The 19,640-nt window shown below is 38.2% G+C and overlaps 1 protein-coding gene across 1 annotated transcript in view; it reads left to right on the top strand.

Moving 5' to 3' along the window:
- Positions 1-4,272: 4,272 nt before the first annotated feature.
- The window catches only part of SEC22A (SEC22 homolog A, vesicle trafficking protein), a 52,926-nt gene continuing 37,558 nt past the window's right edge, over positions 4,273-19,640 (top strand). The window contains exons 1-2 of the mRNA XM_019738990.2: positions 4,273-4,387; positions 9,761-9,961. Of these exons, the coding sequence (XP_019594549.1) occupies positions 9,780-9,961 (182 nt within the window). The 5' untranslated portion in view covers positions 4,273-4,387; positions 9,761-9,779. The remainder of the gene's footprint in view (positions 4,388-9,760; positions 9,962-19,640) is intronic.

Raw genomic sequence — 19,640 nt, 5'->3', positions numbered from 1 at the left:
CATGTCCTTCATTATGTGTTCCTTTAATTTCTTGATTATATGCATAATAGCTGCTTTAAAGTCCACATCTGCTAATTTCATCATCTTTGCCATTTCTGAGTCTGTTTCTATTGACTGAGTTTTCTCCGGTTTATGCTTTACATTTTCCTGCTTCTTCACATACATAGCATTTTTTATTGTATACTGGACATTACAGTTATAACATGATTTAGTGCATGGATTTTGTTGTCTTTCTTTAAAGATTGTTAAGTTTCATTCAAGCATAAAGTTAATTTACTTGCAGATAAGCTGTCTCAATTTTGTTTGAATGGGTCTAGAATAGCCTTCACTGTTGGGCTAGTTTAGCCTTATCTCTGTAAAATATATATGGAACCACTTTAAAATGGAGTCTGAGCTGCCATCCCAGAGGAACTACCTTGCACATCTTATGTGTCAAACTTTGAAATGTTAAAATGGGGCAAAATAACCTTTGGATTGGGCCTAAAGCAACATTGTGTCCCAAAGAACTGTTTGCAAGGATAACAAGAAAGCAGACTGGCTATCAGACTGATGACTATTGGACTGAATATTAAAAACATTTCTATTGTTACAGATATTAGCTTATCTGTAACAATAGAAATGCCTTCCTTCTATTGATGTAATTATTCCCCTTCCCTTTCTCATTAATTAACCTTGCCTTTGCCTCCTAATTTGAACACTATTTGGGTTTCTGCGTGAATCAGTTCTTTCCTATTCCTTTTTGATCTCAAATAAATGCATGTTGCCTTTCACTTTGGACCTTTTTTTTTAATTAACATCTCTAAAGTGTGGCATTTCTGAGCTCTCTGTACAAAATGCCCTAGGTGTTTAACAAGGTTTTGCCATTCCAATTGGTCAAAACTTGAATGTTTCTTGATTCTATTCAAGCTCTAGTAGTTGCTCAGCTTATAGTTCATCCAGTCATTGTTACTTAGCCAGCCTCATGCAGTCTATCCTTAAACCTACACCAAAGATTCAAGGAGACCCTTACGCATATTTCTAGAACTCTTTCTCTAATACTCTGCCCTGCAAATTTCTGTTGCCCCAATCTCTCTTCATTTAAATTTCTTTCTTCTCAGTTAGCAAGAGTACTGTATTCTGGTTGGCTTTCTTCTATCCTGTGCTTAGGTAAATATCTCCAGAAAGAAATCTGGGGAAATCTTGAGATCATCTTATTTGTTTTCCTTCTTTCCAGGATCACAGTCTTACTGTGCCAATTGTCCATTGTCTGAAAACACTTATTTCATAGATTTGGTCCAGTTTTTTATTGTTTGTGGTAGGAAGGTTGGTCTGATACTAGTTACTTATTCAGGGCTGGATCGGCCATAACATTTTAGAAATGTTATCTTTCTATTGAATAATAAAATACATACTGAAAAAATACACAAATCTTAAATACAGCTTGATGAATTTTCACTAACTGAACACACTGGTGTAATCAACATGCAGATCAAGAAGAACATTACTAGAACTCCAGAAGCCCCCTAGTGACCCTTTCCAAGCATTAATACCACTTAAGGGTAACCAATATCCTGACTTTTTTTTCCCCATATATTTATTTATTTATTTTTCTTTCTTTAAAAAAAATTTTTTTTTTGTTTCAGGTGTAAAAAACAATGTAATAGTCAGACATTTATACCCCTCACAAAGTGATAACACCCATCCCAATCTACTACCCCTCTGACATCGTATACAGCTGTTACATTTCCATGATCTCTATTCCTTCTGTTGTACTCCACATCCTGTGACTATATATATGTATATACAAAATTATAGTTGACATTCATTGTTATTCAGTTTCAGCTTCAGGTGTACATTGCAGTGTTCAGGCATCTACACTGTCCATGAAGTGGTCTCTCTAATAAGACAAGTGTCCATCAGATATCCTACAAAATCTTTATGACATTATTGATTATATTCTCCAAACTGTCTTTTGTATTTCTGTGGCAATCTTGTGGTTACCTATTTATGCTTTCTAATCCCCTCAACTTCTCCCTTATTCCCACTCCCCTCCCATCTAGCAACCCTCAGTTTTTTCTCTATATCTCTGAGACTGTTTCTGATTAGTTTGTTCATTTATTCAGTTCTTTAGATTCCACATATAAGTGAGATCATATGGTATTTGTCTTTCTCCATCTGACTTATTTCACTTAGCATAATGTTCTCTAGGTCCATCTATATCATTGCAAATGGTAAGATTTCATTCTTCTTTATGGCTGAGTAATACTCCATTGTATAAAGGTAGCACAGTTTCTTAATCCAGTCCTCTTCCGGTGGGCATTTCGATTGTTTCCATGTCTTGGCTATTGTGAATAGAGCTGCAGTAAACATAGGGATGCATACATTTTTTCGAATTAGCATTTTGGATTTCTCTGGATAGATACCTAAAAGTGGAATTGCTGGGTCATAAGGTAGTTAGTTCCATTTCCAGTTTTTTGAGATACCTTTATACTGATTTCCATAGTGGCTGCACCAATCTGCAATCCTACCAACAGTACATGAGGGTTCCCTTTTCTCCACATCCTCGCCAGCACTTGTTGTTTGTTGATTTATTGATGACAGTCATTCTGACTAGAGTCAGGTGGTATCTCATTGTGGTTTTTCTGACTTCTTTACCATCTATTATTTTTGTCTGTTTTTGAACATTATATAAGTGGGATCATATAGTATACAATTTTTGTGTCTGGTTTCTTTCATTTAATTTTATGATTGTGACATTCATCTGTGTATTGTGTGTAGTTGTTAGATTGTTCATTCTCTTTCCTGTATACTATTTCACTATGTGAATATTGTAAAATGCATTCATCCTATGAACATTCTTAGAAATGTCTTTTGGTGAACATATAAATTCATTTCTGTTGCATATATATCTAGGAGTGGAATTGCTGGGTTAACCCACTCCAGCAACCACTAAATTTATATAATTAGTCCAGACATTTCTTCTGAACTCCAGATTTACATATCCAAATCTGTCTGATATCTCCATTTATAAGCACCGCAAACTTAACACATCCCAAACCATTTGCTCCTCCTTCTATGTTCCCCAAATCAGTAAATGGCTTCTTAACCCATCTGGTTACTTAAGGAGTCGTCCTTAATGCTCCTCTTTTCTTTGCCCTCCCCAGCAAACCAATTCATTAAATCCCTTGGAGTCCACCTCTGATTTACATATGTCTCAAAATTATCCAACTCTTTCTGTATCTACTGTCCTAGTTCAAGACATTATCATCTTGGGCCTTGGCTGATGTAATTGCCTCCACACTGGCCTCCCAGCAACCCCTCCTGCCCTCTTGCAAACCATTCTCCACAAACAGCCTGAATGAGCTTTTAAATATGTAAATCAGACCCTACTTAACACTCTCTATTAGCTGCCCATTGACCTTAGGATACATTCCAAAATACCATCTGAAATCTATAAGGTGGCCAATAAGAGCCTGCATGGTCTGGCCTTTGCCTCGTCTCAGCCCAAGTTTGCTCCCTACACCCCAGTCACACCGACTTCCTTTCAGTTCTTAGAACACACCGAGTTCTCTCAAGCCCTAACAACCTCACACATAACGTTCCCTTGGCCTTTAACATTCTTTAAGGCTCTTTCATATGCCTGGAGCTTAAAAGGTACTTCTTTAAAGAACTTTCCCCTCATAGTCCAGAATTAATCCGTCATCACACCCACTACTTTTTCATCACAGTTCTGATCACAATTTATAATTATGTAATGATTTATGTTTTAACATCTCTTGCTCCTATTACACTTTAGATTCCACGCGGTGTTATGTTTACTCCTGTAACCCAACGCCTAACACCGTGCTTGGCACATGGTACACAGTCAGTGCTTATTTAATAATACATGACATGCAAAGATTGGAAGGGGCCACAGGGTGGGTATCTAGCATTTCTCTGCTAAGGTTAGGTGCCTCCTCCTGTGTGGTGGTAAATGGGGCAGGAACTGTTCTCGCTCATTCAGAGGGGTTTTCTCTCCTGCTCCGTGGACAAGCGTTTGCTGTAGGGCCTCATGAGAGACAAATTGCCTCCAAATACAGGAGGCAGGCGGAAGAGATTAGATTTATTCGTGAGGGACAGCACAGTCTATCACTACAGAAGTAAACAACCTCTTGACGTAGGTGCGTGAAAAACTGCCAATCTCTCCTGGAGGGGGCGGGACTACCTTGGGCCCTGGGAGGGGGCGGGTTAGTGTTTCTTTCTCACTGAACCTGATTGGCCTGAGCGAGCGGAGAGGACAGGGGCGGGGCTTGATCCCGCCGGGAGCCTGCCGCGTTGGACGCCGGGCTGCCTCGCGGAAAGGCCACGCCCTTGCCCCACAATGCACAGCGGGCCGCGTGACTCGGAGCGGCTGGTCCCAGTTCTGCAGGTACGGCCCGGCCCTTCCCAGTCCTCCTTCCTCCGCTCTCGGGGTCGCTCGAACCCCTGGCTGGCCGCTCCCCTCACGCTCCCCGCCTCCCGCCACGGCCCTGGCCCTGGCTGTGGTGTCTACAGACCTACCCAGGGCAGGAGCCAAGCCCGTGCCGCGGGGGCGGAAACCGGGTGTCATTGGAGCCTAGGAGCTCCGGAGGGGCGGCCTGAGGTCTGCACGTACTGTGTAATGCAAACACCTGTAATAGGAGTGTCAAAGGCTGCTGGAGAGGTTGTGGGGGGAGGCGGGGAAGAGCAAGTTGCAAAATAAATTTTGGTTGCCCTTGGTACCCTTTCCGCTTTTCCTCTTCAAGCTCTGTTTGCCTTCCTGCTAAACTATTGCTGTGTAAGACCTTCCTTTTTCTCTCAATCTTGCCCCTACCCTGTGCGGAATAGTTAGTGTAGCTTTCTCCCCGAATGACATCTCCCCACCCCCAATTCTCACAGATCTCTGTTAGCACTTTTAATAAAATAATATGTACCAAGGTAGTATTTCCCAAATTTTGGTACTGTAAGATATGCAAGATAATTTGAGTGATAAACAGATGAACATTTTTAAAAATTTCTCCAGAATTTCATACACATTTGAATGAAACCCCAAAAGTTCTCTGTTTTAGTTTATATTAGGAGAAAAACCTAACACCTCAAAACTGACTTCACAGATGCTATTGCTAAGGATAAGACAATAAATAAGTCAAATGAAAGACCTATATTAGGTACATAATAGTACAGGTAGGATGCGGATATGGTACGAATTGTGAAAATGGTACTTGGATGACTGGAGTTTGGGAAATAATGACCTAAAATAAAATAAGAGTGATTAACCCAAAATGAAATGTTTTTTTAATCTTAAAAGAAAGAGGCATTTATGAAAGCATATTGCTAGAAAGTACATATAAAATGTGCTTATATGTTTGGTTTGTTTATTACTGTTTGAGAGATTGCCTTGCTGGTACCTTGGACCCACAGGCATTACTCCACAAGGTTCTGAAGAAGAAAGGTCGGATCTTGTTATCTGAAAGGTTGCTAACCCCTGCTATTGGCGGTGTGGTATTATGAGAGTTTCTTTTCTTTGGCCTTTACGTAAATATTTACCCAGACCTATCTAGATTCCAATTTGGGCTTTTCCTCTAGCATTTGCTATTGGGGAGAGGCCAGTACTCAGATTCCCTGTGAGTTTTCTGCACTGTCTAAAGGCATATGCAATATTTTTCCAGTGTTAAAGGTAAGGGAAAATAGACCAGTGGCCTAAAAATGTATCAATGGCCCTGATAAAACTACTTCTGCTCCTAAAAATTGTCACTCTAAATCTATCACTCTAATTGGCAAGTATCTTAACCTTTTTTTCTCCCCAGTTCCCACTGACTCTTGGTTTTCCCAACCACCGCCTTGCCTAGACTCTAAGGGTACTCTAACCCTAGTATGAAGACAGATGCGTCTTCATACTAGCACAGTCCAGATAAGATGAGCTTTTTGGTTTTAAGGAACTGCATTAAGAATCCATGGTAAAAAGAAAAAAGAAAGGGTGGGTAATATTTATCGAGTTGATAGAGGAGAAATTGCTTATCCTAAGGTGATTGAAGTCTATTTACAAATTAGTCAAGCCTGGCATTGCTCATTGGACAGTCATCTCAGGATTTTTTGTTCGGTCTGGACTCTGGGAGGAAGAGACTTTTTCTCAGAAAAATCTTATCTACTGATAAATAGAAACAGTTTTTTGACAGCCTTTTAAGAATTTTGGTTACAAGCCTAAAGGTGTGTATTAGGAATATCTGAAATAAGTTTATCTAACTGTAGTTTTCCAATTAGTAAAGTGGTGTGCTGCACAGCTTGCATTGTTTGCTTTTTTCATCTGAATTTCTTTAATTCTGGGCTGATGCTTCTTGATGGTAGGAACTGTGTATTCCTAATGTCTGCCATAGTCCCTGGCACACAGTACGTACTGTTAAAAACAAAATTCAACAGTCATTTGGAAGATCTAATTGGCTTTATTAAGCGAGTCATGAGTCTGGCAGGTTATACACAATGGAAGGTTTTTACAGGCAGAAAGAGGGTGGAGCTAAAAAGTTAAGAGTAGATTATTTTAGGCAAGGAATGGCAGGGGGTCTTACCAGGCAGATTACCTCACTAGTGGATCAGGAAATTCCAGAGTGATTGGTTTAAAATTCCACTCCTGGGAGAGGCTGAAACTGCAGTTAGGTTAGGTATTTAATCTAGGTTTGTTATCATGGGCGTTTAACACAAGTGATGCCATTTTGGGCCTGTGGCTCTTCCTTTTAACAGTACTCAATAAATGCTAAGTGAGTGGAATTTACAGGTTGGTATTCTTTTCTCAGTATATGTTTTAGGAAGTATGAATTTTATCTTTGTGCCTTTCAAGTCATAAAGAAGAAAAGAGTAACTTTGAAGATTACATGAAAGTTGGCACCTTATAACAAAGATACTTCCTAATTCTGTTGGGATCCTAAAAAAAGATCAGGCATAAAAGAGTGCAGTGTGCTTTTAAAAACTAAGTATATGGATGTTTGGAAACTATAGATCACAACCCTGTCTTCATGTTAATTCCTGGAGTAGTCCTTGTATTACAGTATACTTGTGTAAAGACAAAAGTTTTATATTTAAATACTAAATGGTTAAGGATATGAAGTAAGACATTTGCCTACTTTCTTACACTAAGGCTAAATGTAGCAATTGTTTAATTAAATAAAACATGTTAACAGTTTTTAAAAGGAGATTATAGTGTAGATATTATCCCTTGAGGGATCTCAGCTTTTTCTTTTTACTGCTTTTAGAATAGAAAAAAAATGATTTGGATAGTCATGTTGGAACTTTAGTTGAGAAGGATAGGTGTTAATTCTTTGAATGTTAGCTAAAATTCACCTGTGAAGCCACCTGGTCCAGGATTTTAGTATGTGGGGAGTTTTTGATTACTGATTCAATTTCATTTATAGAAATCAGTTGATTCAGATTTTCTGTTTCTTCTTGATTTAGCCTTGGAAGATTGTGTATTTCTAGGAATTTATCCATTTCTTCCAGATTGTCAAATTTGTTAGAATAATTGTTTGTAGTATTTTCTTATAATCCTTTGTATTTCTGTGGTATCAGTTGTCACTTCTTTCATTTCTGATTTTATTTACTAGGATTCTCTCTTTGTTTCTTGAGTGTCTGGTTAAAAGTTTATCAATTTTGTTTATTTTTTCAAGGAACTAGCTCTTGGTTTCATTGATCTTTGGTATTTTTTTTTAGACTGTATATCATTCATTTCTTATCTTTATTATTTTCTTCCTTCTACTCACTTTGGGCTTTGTTTGTTCTTTTTCTAGTTCCTTTAGGTGTAAGGTTAGATTGTTTGAAATTTTTCTTGTTTGTTGAGTTGGCCTGTATTGCTATGAATTTCCCTCTTAGAACTGCTTTGTCTGTGTGTGTCCCATAGATTTTTGAGTCATTGTGTTTTCATTTGTCTCAAGGTACCTTTTGACTTCTTCCTTGATCTCATTGTTGACCCATTCATTGTTTAGTAGTATGTTATTTAGCCTCCACTTGTTTGTGTTTTCAATTTTCTTCTTGTAATTGATTCTAATGTCATACGATGTGACTGGAGAAGATGCTTGATATGACTGCAGTCTTCTTAAATTTATTGAGTGTAGCCTACCATGCAGTCTGTCCTGGAAAATGTTCCATGTGCAGTTGAAAAGAATATATATTTTGCTGCTTTTGGGTGAAATGTTTTAAAAATATCAATTAAATCCATCTGGTCTAACGTGTCATTTAAGACCACTGTTTCCTTGTTGATTTTTGGTCTGGATGATCTGTCCATTGATATCAAAGGGGTGTTAAAGTCCCCTGCTGTTATTGTATTACTGTTGATCCCTTTGTATCCATCAGTATTTGCTTTGTATATTTAGGTGCACGTACATTGGATGCATAAATGTTTACAAAGGTTATATTCTCTTGTTGGATTGATCCTTTTATTATTATGAAATGTCCTTCTTTGTGTCATTATAGCCTTTGTTTTAAAGTCTTTTTTCTGTTATAAGTATTGCTACCCCAGCCTTTTTTTCCATTTTCATTTGCATGAAATATCTTTTTCCATTTTTTTGCTTTCAAGTTTATATTTGTCTTTTGATATGAAGTGGGTTTCTTGTATGCATCATATGTATGGGTTCAGTCACCGTATGTCTTTTTATTGGAGTATTTAATCAATTTACATTTAAAGTAATTATTGATATGTATGTAGTTATTGCCATTTTAGTCATATTTTTATGTTCCTCCTCCCCCTTCCTTCCCTTCCTCCTCTTCCTCCCTTTAACATTTCTGGTAATACGGGTTTGGTGGTAATGCTCTTTTAGCTTTTTCTTGTCAAGGAGAAATCTGCATTTCTAACTAAACTTCCAGTGATTTTTATACAAACTAAAATTCGAAAACTACTGTGTATGTTTTATCAAAGTTTGATTGATTTCTTTCACACCCAGGCCTATGCTGTCCTTTTATCTATTTTTGTAACGCATGACCGGAATCTAATAAAGTAGGCTATTATTTTTTGCTTTCTGGTAAAAAGATTGAGAACAGTATTAAAACCAGTGTTCCTTTAGCTTTAAGATTTATTTTAAATAAAAAAGAATTTTCTGGTTATAAAAGTAATGTATGCGCATTGTGAAATATGAAAATTTAGTAAATTTTAAAATGATAATCACCCACTATTTCCTGGATATAAGCATTATTCTAATTTTGGTATGTTTTCTTCCAGTATCTGTTTTTCCATTTGTTCGTCTCTTTTTCTTTCTGGAAAACAACACTTACAGTTTTTATCCTGCCTTTTTTTCCCCCTACCAAACATATAAGCATTTTACCACATTATTAAACTATTTTTTACAAACATAACTTTTAGTTTCTGCATTATATTCTGTCATATGGATGTATTATCAGAGGGATATACCATCCCCCTGTTACTTGATATTTAGGTTGTTTTCAGTTATTGCTGTTAAAGGATGTTTTTCTGTTTAAATTTTGTCTGAATCTGATTACTTTCCTTAGGTAAAGTTATATATTTAATTTTTTTTGTGGACAAAGGCCATAAGTATTTTTAAACTCTATTGAATATTGCCAGATTGTTTTGAGAATGATGTTTATTCCATTATTTACTTCCACATAGGAGAATGCCAGAAAGAAGCAAGTAGTCTTTTTTTTTTAAAGCTAATTTGTTAAGGAAAGTATGGGAAGTCACCATTTTAATTAGTATGTCTTTGATTATTAGTGAGTTGAATATTTTTGCACTGTTTATCAGCTTTGGTTTTAATTTTTTTTCTAATCCAAATTGTTCATTTTTTTTTAGGTCTTTTCCGTCAGTTGAAATGTCTATGATTTTATCTGCCTCAGTCCTTCGTGTCAGAGATGGACTGCCACTTTCTGCTTCTACTGACTATGAACAAGGCACGGGCTTGCAGGAGTGCAGGAAGTATTCTAAAATGCTCTCGAGGAAACTTGCTCAGCTTCCTGATAGATGCACGCTGAAAACTGGACATTATCACATTAAGTAAGACTTCAGTTTGCTTCATGAAAATCACTGGCTTAGTAGTTGTCATTTTAATGAAATATAAATGGTTACAATAGAAATTCGTGTTTGTTTAGTTTAGGAAAACTTGTTAAGTCAAGAATCATGTGGTTCTGAACTTTTACTGAATATTAGTCATCACTTCATCACCCTTTTTGCAGTTTATGTTTATATCTGGTTTTAGAAAAACTTATAGTTTTACAGATCACAGATATTTCATCTTATAAGTTCATCGCTTGGTATTTATTGGTGTTCTTACATGCCTAGACAAACTGAAATGGGAAATATAAAAAAATCTTACATGATACCTGGCCTCAAAGAACTTAGGAAGTTTACATTCTAGTGAGAGGGGATAGCATTCATCATATTTATTATATATAAAGAAAGTGAAACTGGGCAGCAGGATAGAGAGTGACTTTATGGTCGTCAAGGGCCTGAGAGGGTGACATTTGAGCAGCAACCTAAAAGGTGAGAAAGAGGCAGTTATATGAAGGAGGCTATGAACGAAGAGCAAGGCAGAGATAACAGCCAGTGCAGGAGGCCACTGATACAGATCAAAGGCTGGAAAGAAAACCAGAGCTGCTGAGCACTATGGACAATTAATAGAGTGGCAGAAGGTGAGGCTGGAAGGGTAGAAATGAGACAGGGTATGTAGGGCCTTCTAGGCTGTGAGGAGTTTGGATGGAGTCCAATGCAATAGGAAACCATTGGAGAGCTTTAAGCTGGCGAGTTATATGATCTGATTTGGGCTTTGAGTAGATCATCCTGGGTGCTCTGTGAAGAATGGGCTCTCAGGAAAAAAGAGGGGAAGCAGAGAGATCATTTAGGAGACTCTTAGAAAAGTTCAGGCAGGGTAACTGGAACAAGGGTGCTAGTGATGAGAAGTGGTTGGATATGGGCTATATTTGGGGAGTAGCACCAACAAATCTTCATGTATTGAAGTGGGATGTGAGGGAAAGAGAAGAGTCAAGAGTCACTTCTAGATTTTTGTCCTGAGGAACTGGATAGATAATGGGGCTGAAATGAACAAGACTGGAAGATAAGTGTCTCAGGGGTAAAAACCAAGAGTTCTCTTTGGACATGAGAATTCTGAGATGCCCCTTAGACGTCCAAGAGGTACTGTTAGGCAGGTAGCTGGATGTGTAAGTCTGCAGTTTAGTGAAGAAGGACAAGTATGGAGATTTATATTTGGGGGTCGGCTTGCAGCTTGTGATTAAAACCATGGGAACAGATAAGACCACCTTGGAGGACATACCCATGAAATAATTAGAGCACAGTTAGCTTCTGAGCAGTTTGATACTGATTGTGCACACAGTACGAAATCAAATAAGAACAAGGTCCATGTAGGATACAATGAAGGCAGAGCTTCATTACTGAGATAAGACATGAGCCATGTCCTGAAGAAATAGTAAGATTTGCCTAAGGCAGAGAGTAGGGCATTCCGGGTGTAGTGGGGAGAGGCAGAATAATAAGAGTGTGACTCAGCATGGTAGTTGCATTAACCTGCTTGGCTTCGTGATGTGAATGGTGATTCAAGGATAGTTGTGGGAAATGTGAGATAATTATTATGGGGCCAGATCCTGGATTTCCCTGAAAGTTGAGATTGAGAGATGTCACTTTGATGTAATAGGTTATAGGAAGTTGTTACTGCAGGTTTGAGAGAAGTGACACTAGCATATAGGGTGGAATGGAAAGTCAGAGGAGAGAGGTTAACTTATAATTAGGGCCTGACCTGATAAAATACAAGTGCAAATGAAAAAGAAATTGCCAACCATAAAGACACTTCAAAAGAAAAAACAATTAAGCCTGATAAGATGGAATACCAGAGATGAGGAGAAGGAAGGCACAAAGATGACTGAAATCTGGGAACTGGACAGAATGAGGTCTTTGGAAAGGATTGCTTATGGGGGATGCGGCAGGAGAGCAAGATAACGAAGCTCCATTCTGGTTGAGATTATGACAAGGCAGTCCAGTCGATGTGGGATAGAGATTTTGGAATCATACAGAAGTTGAAACTGTGAGGGTCAGAATGCCCACCGAGTTTCTGAGAGGCCCAGAATGGGACCTTAGAGAATGTCTATAATTACTCAGATCACCTGCGTAATGGAAAGGTAATGAGCTGTTACCTTTAATTGGGTTTTCTGAGGGTTTATCTGAAAAAAGGATTAAACTACAGAGAATTTTTAGTTTTACTTCTTGATAAGAAACTGGGTTTTATGTTTTCTATCATTGATTAGCGGTCTTGTTTGTTAGTTTCTAAATCATTGGGGTTTTTATGCTATATGACAGATTTAGACTGAAATATACCACGTTCCCCCAAAAATAAGACCTAGCTGGACAATCAGCTCTAATGCGTCTTTTGGAGCAAAAATTAATATAAGACTCAGTCTTATTTTAATATAATATAAGACTGGGTCTTATAATATAATATAATATGATATAATATCGGGTCTTACTAATTTTTGCTCCAAAAGACACTTTAGAGCTGATGGTCCAGCTAGGTCTTGTTTTGGGGGAAACACGGTATACAATAGGGAATTTACGTGTGTCTCCTGACTTATTTAAAATTCTCACAAGACACCTCTTTTTCTGAGCACCATGAGTTTGCCAGATAAAACTCACAGATCTGTAGTAGTGGTGGAGCACCCCTGCCCCCGGCACCAGCCTGCCGGTTTGCTCTCCTAGCCCTGTGTGGAAATGCTTCTTTCCTTTGAAACCCAGCTTACAGCCTACTTCTTTTGAATCCCCTTCTTATCACTGCTGTTTCTCTAATGACCTTCCTTGCTTCACACATCATCTGTAGAATTTGTTTGACTTGACTTTTTCATCCTTTTTAATTAATTTTTTTATTGCTATAGCTTTTCTCTTTATCCACATTGCAACTCATTGAGATAATTGCTCTGCCCTGGCTTATATTATTTTTGATTCCTCATCTCTTAGCATTGTGGTTTTCAAATTTGTATAGAAATTGAGATGCTCTTTGCAGAATACCACTGAGAACCAAAACAAAGTAACTTAAGTGTATAATTATGTGCTAAATCAGATGGTACCTCATATTAGATTCTAGGTGAATAGGTAGAGGAAGTAGAGTTTTGAGAAAGAAATTCGGAGAGTAACATTTAAAATTGAGAAAATTCCTTTTGTTTTCCCTGTGTATTGGGAAAACGGTGAACTTCAGATTGTAGTGACTGAATAGTTCAGTACAGCTATTGGAGCACATTCTGTGGAGCATGGCTCGCGCTGGCACTGTGCTTGCGTGTATCATAGTGGCTGCTCAAGGGGGGATGGTTGTTTTGGGGGTTTGGCAGTGTTCAGAGGGCCATGGAATTAAGTCTCCGTTTTCTCCAAAATTCTTCGTCTTGGCTCGTTGACTTTGGGGGCAGATGTGCATAATCTAGTTGTGTGATTTCTTTTCACATTACCTTGTGATATTATAATTCCCTCTGTATAAATTTTTAAGGAATTCATCTGTTACGCTAGTTGAGGAATACTTTCCTTAAACTGTCATAAATGTTTAATATATAAACATATGTCACTACTTAGGAAGCAACAATAACTAAAGCAATAATTATGAACCACATGAAAATTAAGTTGTGTCATGTGAGATCTTAAAATGTTGAGATTGGTTTGGGAGGTTTAAGTATCATAGTTGTACATTTTGAAATATCTTTCTTTAAACATTTAGACATTGATATTATGAAAAGACAAACCCCTTTGGGGGACCATTCACACTTTATTGTGAAGTTTAGTGCAAGAAATAAAATTCCTTCGTTCTTTCACTGTGAATTCATTTGAAGTCTGATAATGATTGTGAGCTTCATAGATTCTCTCATTACCTGAGGATTCACTTTCACCGTATCTGTCCCCAAACTGCTACCTCCAGCCGGGAAGGCTATATTTTAGGCTTACCTGCCTTTTGGTTTTAGTTTCTGGTAGTGCTTTTCTTTCACTCTTTGGTGTTATTTTCTGATTACGGGAGTAACAACTTCAGTAATGACTCAGTACCTTTAATTGCCAGGCCCTTTACTAATGTTATCATTAAATTTCAGAACAGCTTTGTGAATGCCTAATAATACAGCTCTTTCCCATGGCTTAGGGCAGAAACACAGCTCATCCTAGCTTAAGCAGAAAAAGGGTATTGTGAAGGATAGGCTGGCTGCTGAGTTGGCTGGAGCCAGGCACTCAGATGTTATCAGGCATCTCTCATTTCTCCACTCTCTCTGCTTTTGCAGGTGGGGATTCTCCACATATTAGAAAACACTGTGCAGGCAGCTCCAGGATTACTTCATTCCAGCTGAGTAACCCCTCTCACTCCCTGTTTCAAGAAAAGGACTTTTCTGTGTGGGCCATGCTGTCATGGCCCATTTCTGGAGTAACATTGTGGAAGAGGGCTGAGATACTCTTACGTGGATCCTGGCTCACATGCCCACCCCTTTGATGGGCAGCTTTGCCAAAGTCGTATAAAATGGGTGGTGGAGCTGGAGATAATTCCCCAAAGGGAAGGAGAGAAGGGATGCTGGGCAGATGGCCATTACAGGGCTACCACCCCTGTTTTACAGATGAGGAAACTGAGACTTAGGGATGTAAAGAAACTTGTTCAGACTCACAAAACTAATAAATGGTGTATCTGACCCACAGTCTTTTGGCTTCAGCATTCCCATTCTCTGGTTAAAGAGTTGCCTCCGTTTACCCATAATCTCTCTCTTGACGGTGCATTCCTAATTCTCCTAATTTTTTTCACTTTTTATGGAGAGAAAAATTAAGGTAAGAGAATTCAGTGAAACTACCCCTCCCCCCTTTATTGGTTGAGAAATAATGAGGAACAGAGTATATGTGAAGTTTAAACTTGATGAGACGGCATTGTCTTGTTGGAGTCTAGGTGTCTGGTGGGAGGGGCCTGGCGGGAGAATGCAACCCATCAGTAGCTACCAAACCAAAACCCCCTGGTGGAGGGAAATAACCTGTGTGTCCTGCTTTCCTGTGTTGTCTCATTACTAGCCATATATACGGACATATATATGAATTTTTTTTTACTGTTTATTATAGTAAAATCTATAGCTTTTCAGCACCATATGTATTAAATAGGCTCTTTACTAGTCTAGGAATCTAATTACTCTTAAAATACAGTTTCTGTGGGAAAATGAGTTCTAGGTGCTATAAACTTCTGGAATACTAACCAGAAGTAAATAAATTATGGATTGTCTGTGATTGATTATCTAAAAAAGTGAGGATCTTCATTCTCTGGGGTGTGAAGGTGTTAGGGTTAGTGGGAAAGGGTGAATCAGGACATAGATTAACTACAGAAAAGGAAATGAAGGATGTCAAAGGGAAATTATTCTTGCCCTGTGTTTTATCCAAGGCTCTGATGGTGTAATCACCTTCGGCCACTTAAAATCATCTGATTCTCCTTTAGTTTACCATTATAAGTTGCTATCACTTGGCATGTTGCATATTAATATTTTCTTATTTAGTGACTGAAATGCGTCTTTATTCATGGGATAATGTGTTTATGATTTAGCTCTTCACCATTGGAGGGTAATTGAAAGTTGCCCACATAGGAGAGGAATAAGTGAGAAAATAGGAAGTTTCTGGTAGAATGATGCACATGGTAGACACTCAGTGTTATTGAATTCTTTTTCCGGTTCTTATCTCCTTACTGTCCTGTCCCATTGATGGCAAAATCTTGTTTTCGTCTTGTTTCCTTTTAGACATAGTTGGTGATAATATTCCTAAGGCATACTCACTTTCATAATGTCAAACTTTTTGTATATTTGAAAGTTGAAACACTTTATTTTAGAGATTGGTATTCAGTGTGAAAAGTTCTATTTCAGAAATATTATTTTTCCCATCTTTAGCAATTTTAACAGTAGATTAGAGATGGCATGTCCTCCTGGAGAACTTTTCTTCCCCCAGGAAAGCTGTTCACTGGGCAAACATGGCTACAAAAGATGGGCAGGCTTTCTATGTGTAACAGTACAATTGCAGGATGAAAATCGTATGTCATGCAAATATTAATTATTATTGTCTCAATTTATAAATAGTTTGGTATATATTTTGTGCTTTAGCATGCTGCGAAATGCGATTGTGTCTCCTTGTCTTGTTTTGTGTATCATTGTGTTAAGTGCATTCCCGGTCCCGTGATGCAAGTGCCTGGCAGGAGGGACGTTGTCTGTGATCAGAGTGCATACAGCAGAATGCTAGGCGTATACTGCACTCGGTGCTCTGTTGCTTGTTGTGGGAAGATCATTATTTTCAGGAGTTACTTAGTTGGGTGCAGCAGGCCAGAACTCTCTTGGTAATGGCGTTGTTTAATCGGTGATACATAAAACTTCTTTTTGTCAGTTCCTAAATAAGATTAGATACTGGAGGTTTAATTTCTAAAAATACTTTTTCATTTTTTGGCCTTTAGGAATCACCTGAGCTTTGGCCCTCTTGGATACATGATAGAATTAGCTTTATAACAAAGTGGTTGAAAGGGCTAAATCCCCCTCATCTGGAGTTTGAACATCTGCCAGCCTTACCTGTTTAAGACACGCTTGATCCTGGAAGGCCCTAAAGAAGTTCCTAGTGTGTGTGCTGTGGAGAGGAACCAAAGATAAAATAAGGCTGGGTAAACTCCTTGGCCAGAAGAAAGGGAGTAGCTCTAAAGAACGAAGCCCAGAAGTGGAAGGGAAATAAAAAAGAAAAAGGAAATTAGAGCAAAGTAGGAAGAAACAATGGCGATTTAAAAATTTTGCTCAAGCTGGAGAAAAGAGGAGTGATGTGTGTGTGTGTGTGTGTGTGTGTGTGTGTGTGTATTAATAATAACTGTAATAAAATAAAAGGAGCAGACATACCTGTTAGATCTGTCTAGCCACCTGGAGGTACTCACTGCAGAGCTGAATAATTCTGCCGGGATCCTGAGAACACCCTCTCTTTAAAGTAGGGGGACGTTGAAGGCTCACTGACCTGAACCCTAACGGCTTCTGGGAACACTGCCTGGACCAGCAGGTGTGAAGTTCTGCTCTCTTCTGTCATTTAGTCAACTATTTATTAAGCTTCTGCTTTGTGTCGATCCTTTGTGTAGATACTGCTGGGCTGTACATAATACAAGAATAAATGATGCCATTTTTTACTCATTTATTCACTAATTTATTAAGCACTTATTTTTTCCTAGATGCAAAATATTCTAGGTACTAAATATAGTGTTGAACCATACAGAAATCATTGGTGCTCTCATTGAGCATAGATATTAATGAGAAAGACATTACAACAAATAAACACATAAATATATTACAAATTGAGTTAGTTACATGAAGAAAAATAACAGCTGGTGGGATCAATTTAGAGTGTGTGCTCTGGGAGGGATTTTGAGCTAAGAACTGAAGGATGAGTAGGTCAGAACCGGAGCGTGGTAACAGTGGGGTTAGGAACATTGCAAGTAGGAAGACAGAATTTGTGAAACCTCTCAAGTTGGGAGTGGGTTGATATCCTTAGGGATCTGAAACAGGACTGGTGTGGCTGCAATGCCGAGAGGAAGGAGGATGGTTGCACACCAGGAAGTGGGGAAGGTGGCTGGGCTTTCTGAATATCCTTCTGATGCAAGTTCCAAAATCCTCAAGTGTCATGACTCTTAATTGGGGGAAAAAATAGAGACTGATTTGTGGCTTGGAAAAGCTGAAAAAAACGTTGGTGGATTAGGACATAATTGATTTATCTGTACCATAGAAAAGTGGGTGTTATGTTATGGAATGCATGTGGCTTTGGAGGTAGAACTAAGTTCGTCCCAGCTTTGCTTCTTAATGGTGTGGCCTTGGGTAAGTTACTAAGCTCCCCGAGCCTCTGGTCCTTCATCTGTAAAATGTAGATAGCCATGCCCCTTTACTGTGAGAATGCCCTCAGATAACGTGTAAAGCATTTAGCAGAGGGCCTAATTCATACTAAGCGGTCACTAAGCTGTACCTGCTGCTGTTACTATTTCTCTTCCTCCTCCTCAAAGCCAAAGAACGACAACCAGATTGTCCATAAAATGTGCGCGAAGTGAACCTGATGCGTGGGCTAAAGCATGCCCAAACTGGCACGCATGGCGTGATTTAGACTAGCTCCTCTGAGTGGTCCCCAGTGGAATGGTGGGAGTCTAGCCGTCTGTCTCAGTGAGAATTGAAAAAGCAGAGGTCTTTCGATAACAAAGGTAAATCAACTGAGCTGTATATACTTTTGGAAACCTGGCTTTGTATTTCAGAGAAAGACAGCATCTAAGGCTGACCTCACTATGAAAAGCCGTAGTATTATAAAACACTTTATAGCCTTTTCAGAGAGTATCAATGCAATTATAGTAAAATAAAGACTTTGGAATAAAGACTCATTGAAAATGCTAACATACAATCTTAAAAACATAGGGTTCCCTTTATCTCACGTGTAATTCTCTAATTAAATTTAGTGTAAGCAAAGAGGAACCATTTGGGATAAACTATCATGTAGGTGTCTGTGGTTCACTGTCTTATTAATATGGAAATACAGTAAAACCCTGCCATAATACAAAAAGAGTCTAAAAGCTTCAGTCATATTGAAGGATAATGAAATAACTCCCAGTTAGCCACTTGGGAGTTCCTAGTGTGTGAAAGCCAATCATGAATTATGTTCTATCCCAATTCAAATTATTGTCCGGTATATTTGAATGCTAATATGTCAGAATTTTGTTAATGATAGTGAAGATTTTTTGGGGGAGGAAAGAAAATTCTTTGGGAAAAATATAATTTGGCCTTTAGTTATTAATTTTGTAGGAAAATGCAGTGTTATAGCTAAACATTTTTGACTGACCCATAAAGAGATATATTTTATTTGTGAACACTACCAATGCACAAATAGGAAACTAAAACAAAAGTTTTATGAAACAATATGCATTCCAATATTTTCTCTTATATTCTATTTCAATTTTTAGGAAAATGCTGTGTGTAATTCATTAAACTAATTTTATGACCTAATGAGTTAACAGCTTGTAGTTTGAAAACATTGCATCAAAGGAGTATGTACTAAGCGGAATTTCACAAAGGAATTCCAGGTTATTCCAGAAGCATAAGATCAGCAGAGTTTGACTGGTAGTATATCCCTCACCATTAATAATAGATGATTAATAGGTGCCAACCTCACATCCTTTGGCTGCCTGGCATGGCCTTAAAGAAAGAAAGAGGGGAAAAGGGGGGGGGGAGAGAGAGAGAGAGAGAGAGACTCTTGTATATGCATAAACGCTCACTGCAAGGATACACAGGAAATTAATAATAACATGAGTTACTTGAGGGACAGAGAACTGGGTATCTGTGGGCAGAGGTAGGGATAAGACTATTTTATTTTTTATTTTTTTCCCACTTCTTCAGCCCACTTCCCCCAACTCCAGTTCAAGCCAGTGTTTCTCAGTTGCAACCTTGGGCGTTAGGAGTTCGGCGCTCCAACCACCTGAGCCACCAGGCCCGTTGGATAAGACACTTTAAATACAGTGTTTCCTTTCATTTTTTCATTCTTATGAAATTTGAATCATGTGAATATATACATATATAAAAGTATGGCACAGGATTCTAAAAATTAAGTTAATAAATAAATTCTGTTTCTATATTATTAGAAAAAAAGGTGGGGAGGGAACTCTAATATACATCAGGGTTTGGCAGTAAAGATTGATAAGACAGAT

This window comes from Rhinolophus sinicus, linkage group LG01, assembly GCF_036562045.2.
Source record: "Rhinolophus sinicus isolate RSC01 linkage group LG01, ASM3656204v1, whole genome shotgun sequence".
Lineage (NCBI taxonomy): Eukaryota > Metazoa > Chordata > Mammalia > Chiroptera > Rhinolophidae > Rhinolophus > Rhinolophus sinicus.
Note: the sequence above shows the minus strand (reverse complement) of the source record. Positions and strands in the feature narration are given on the sequence as shown.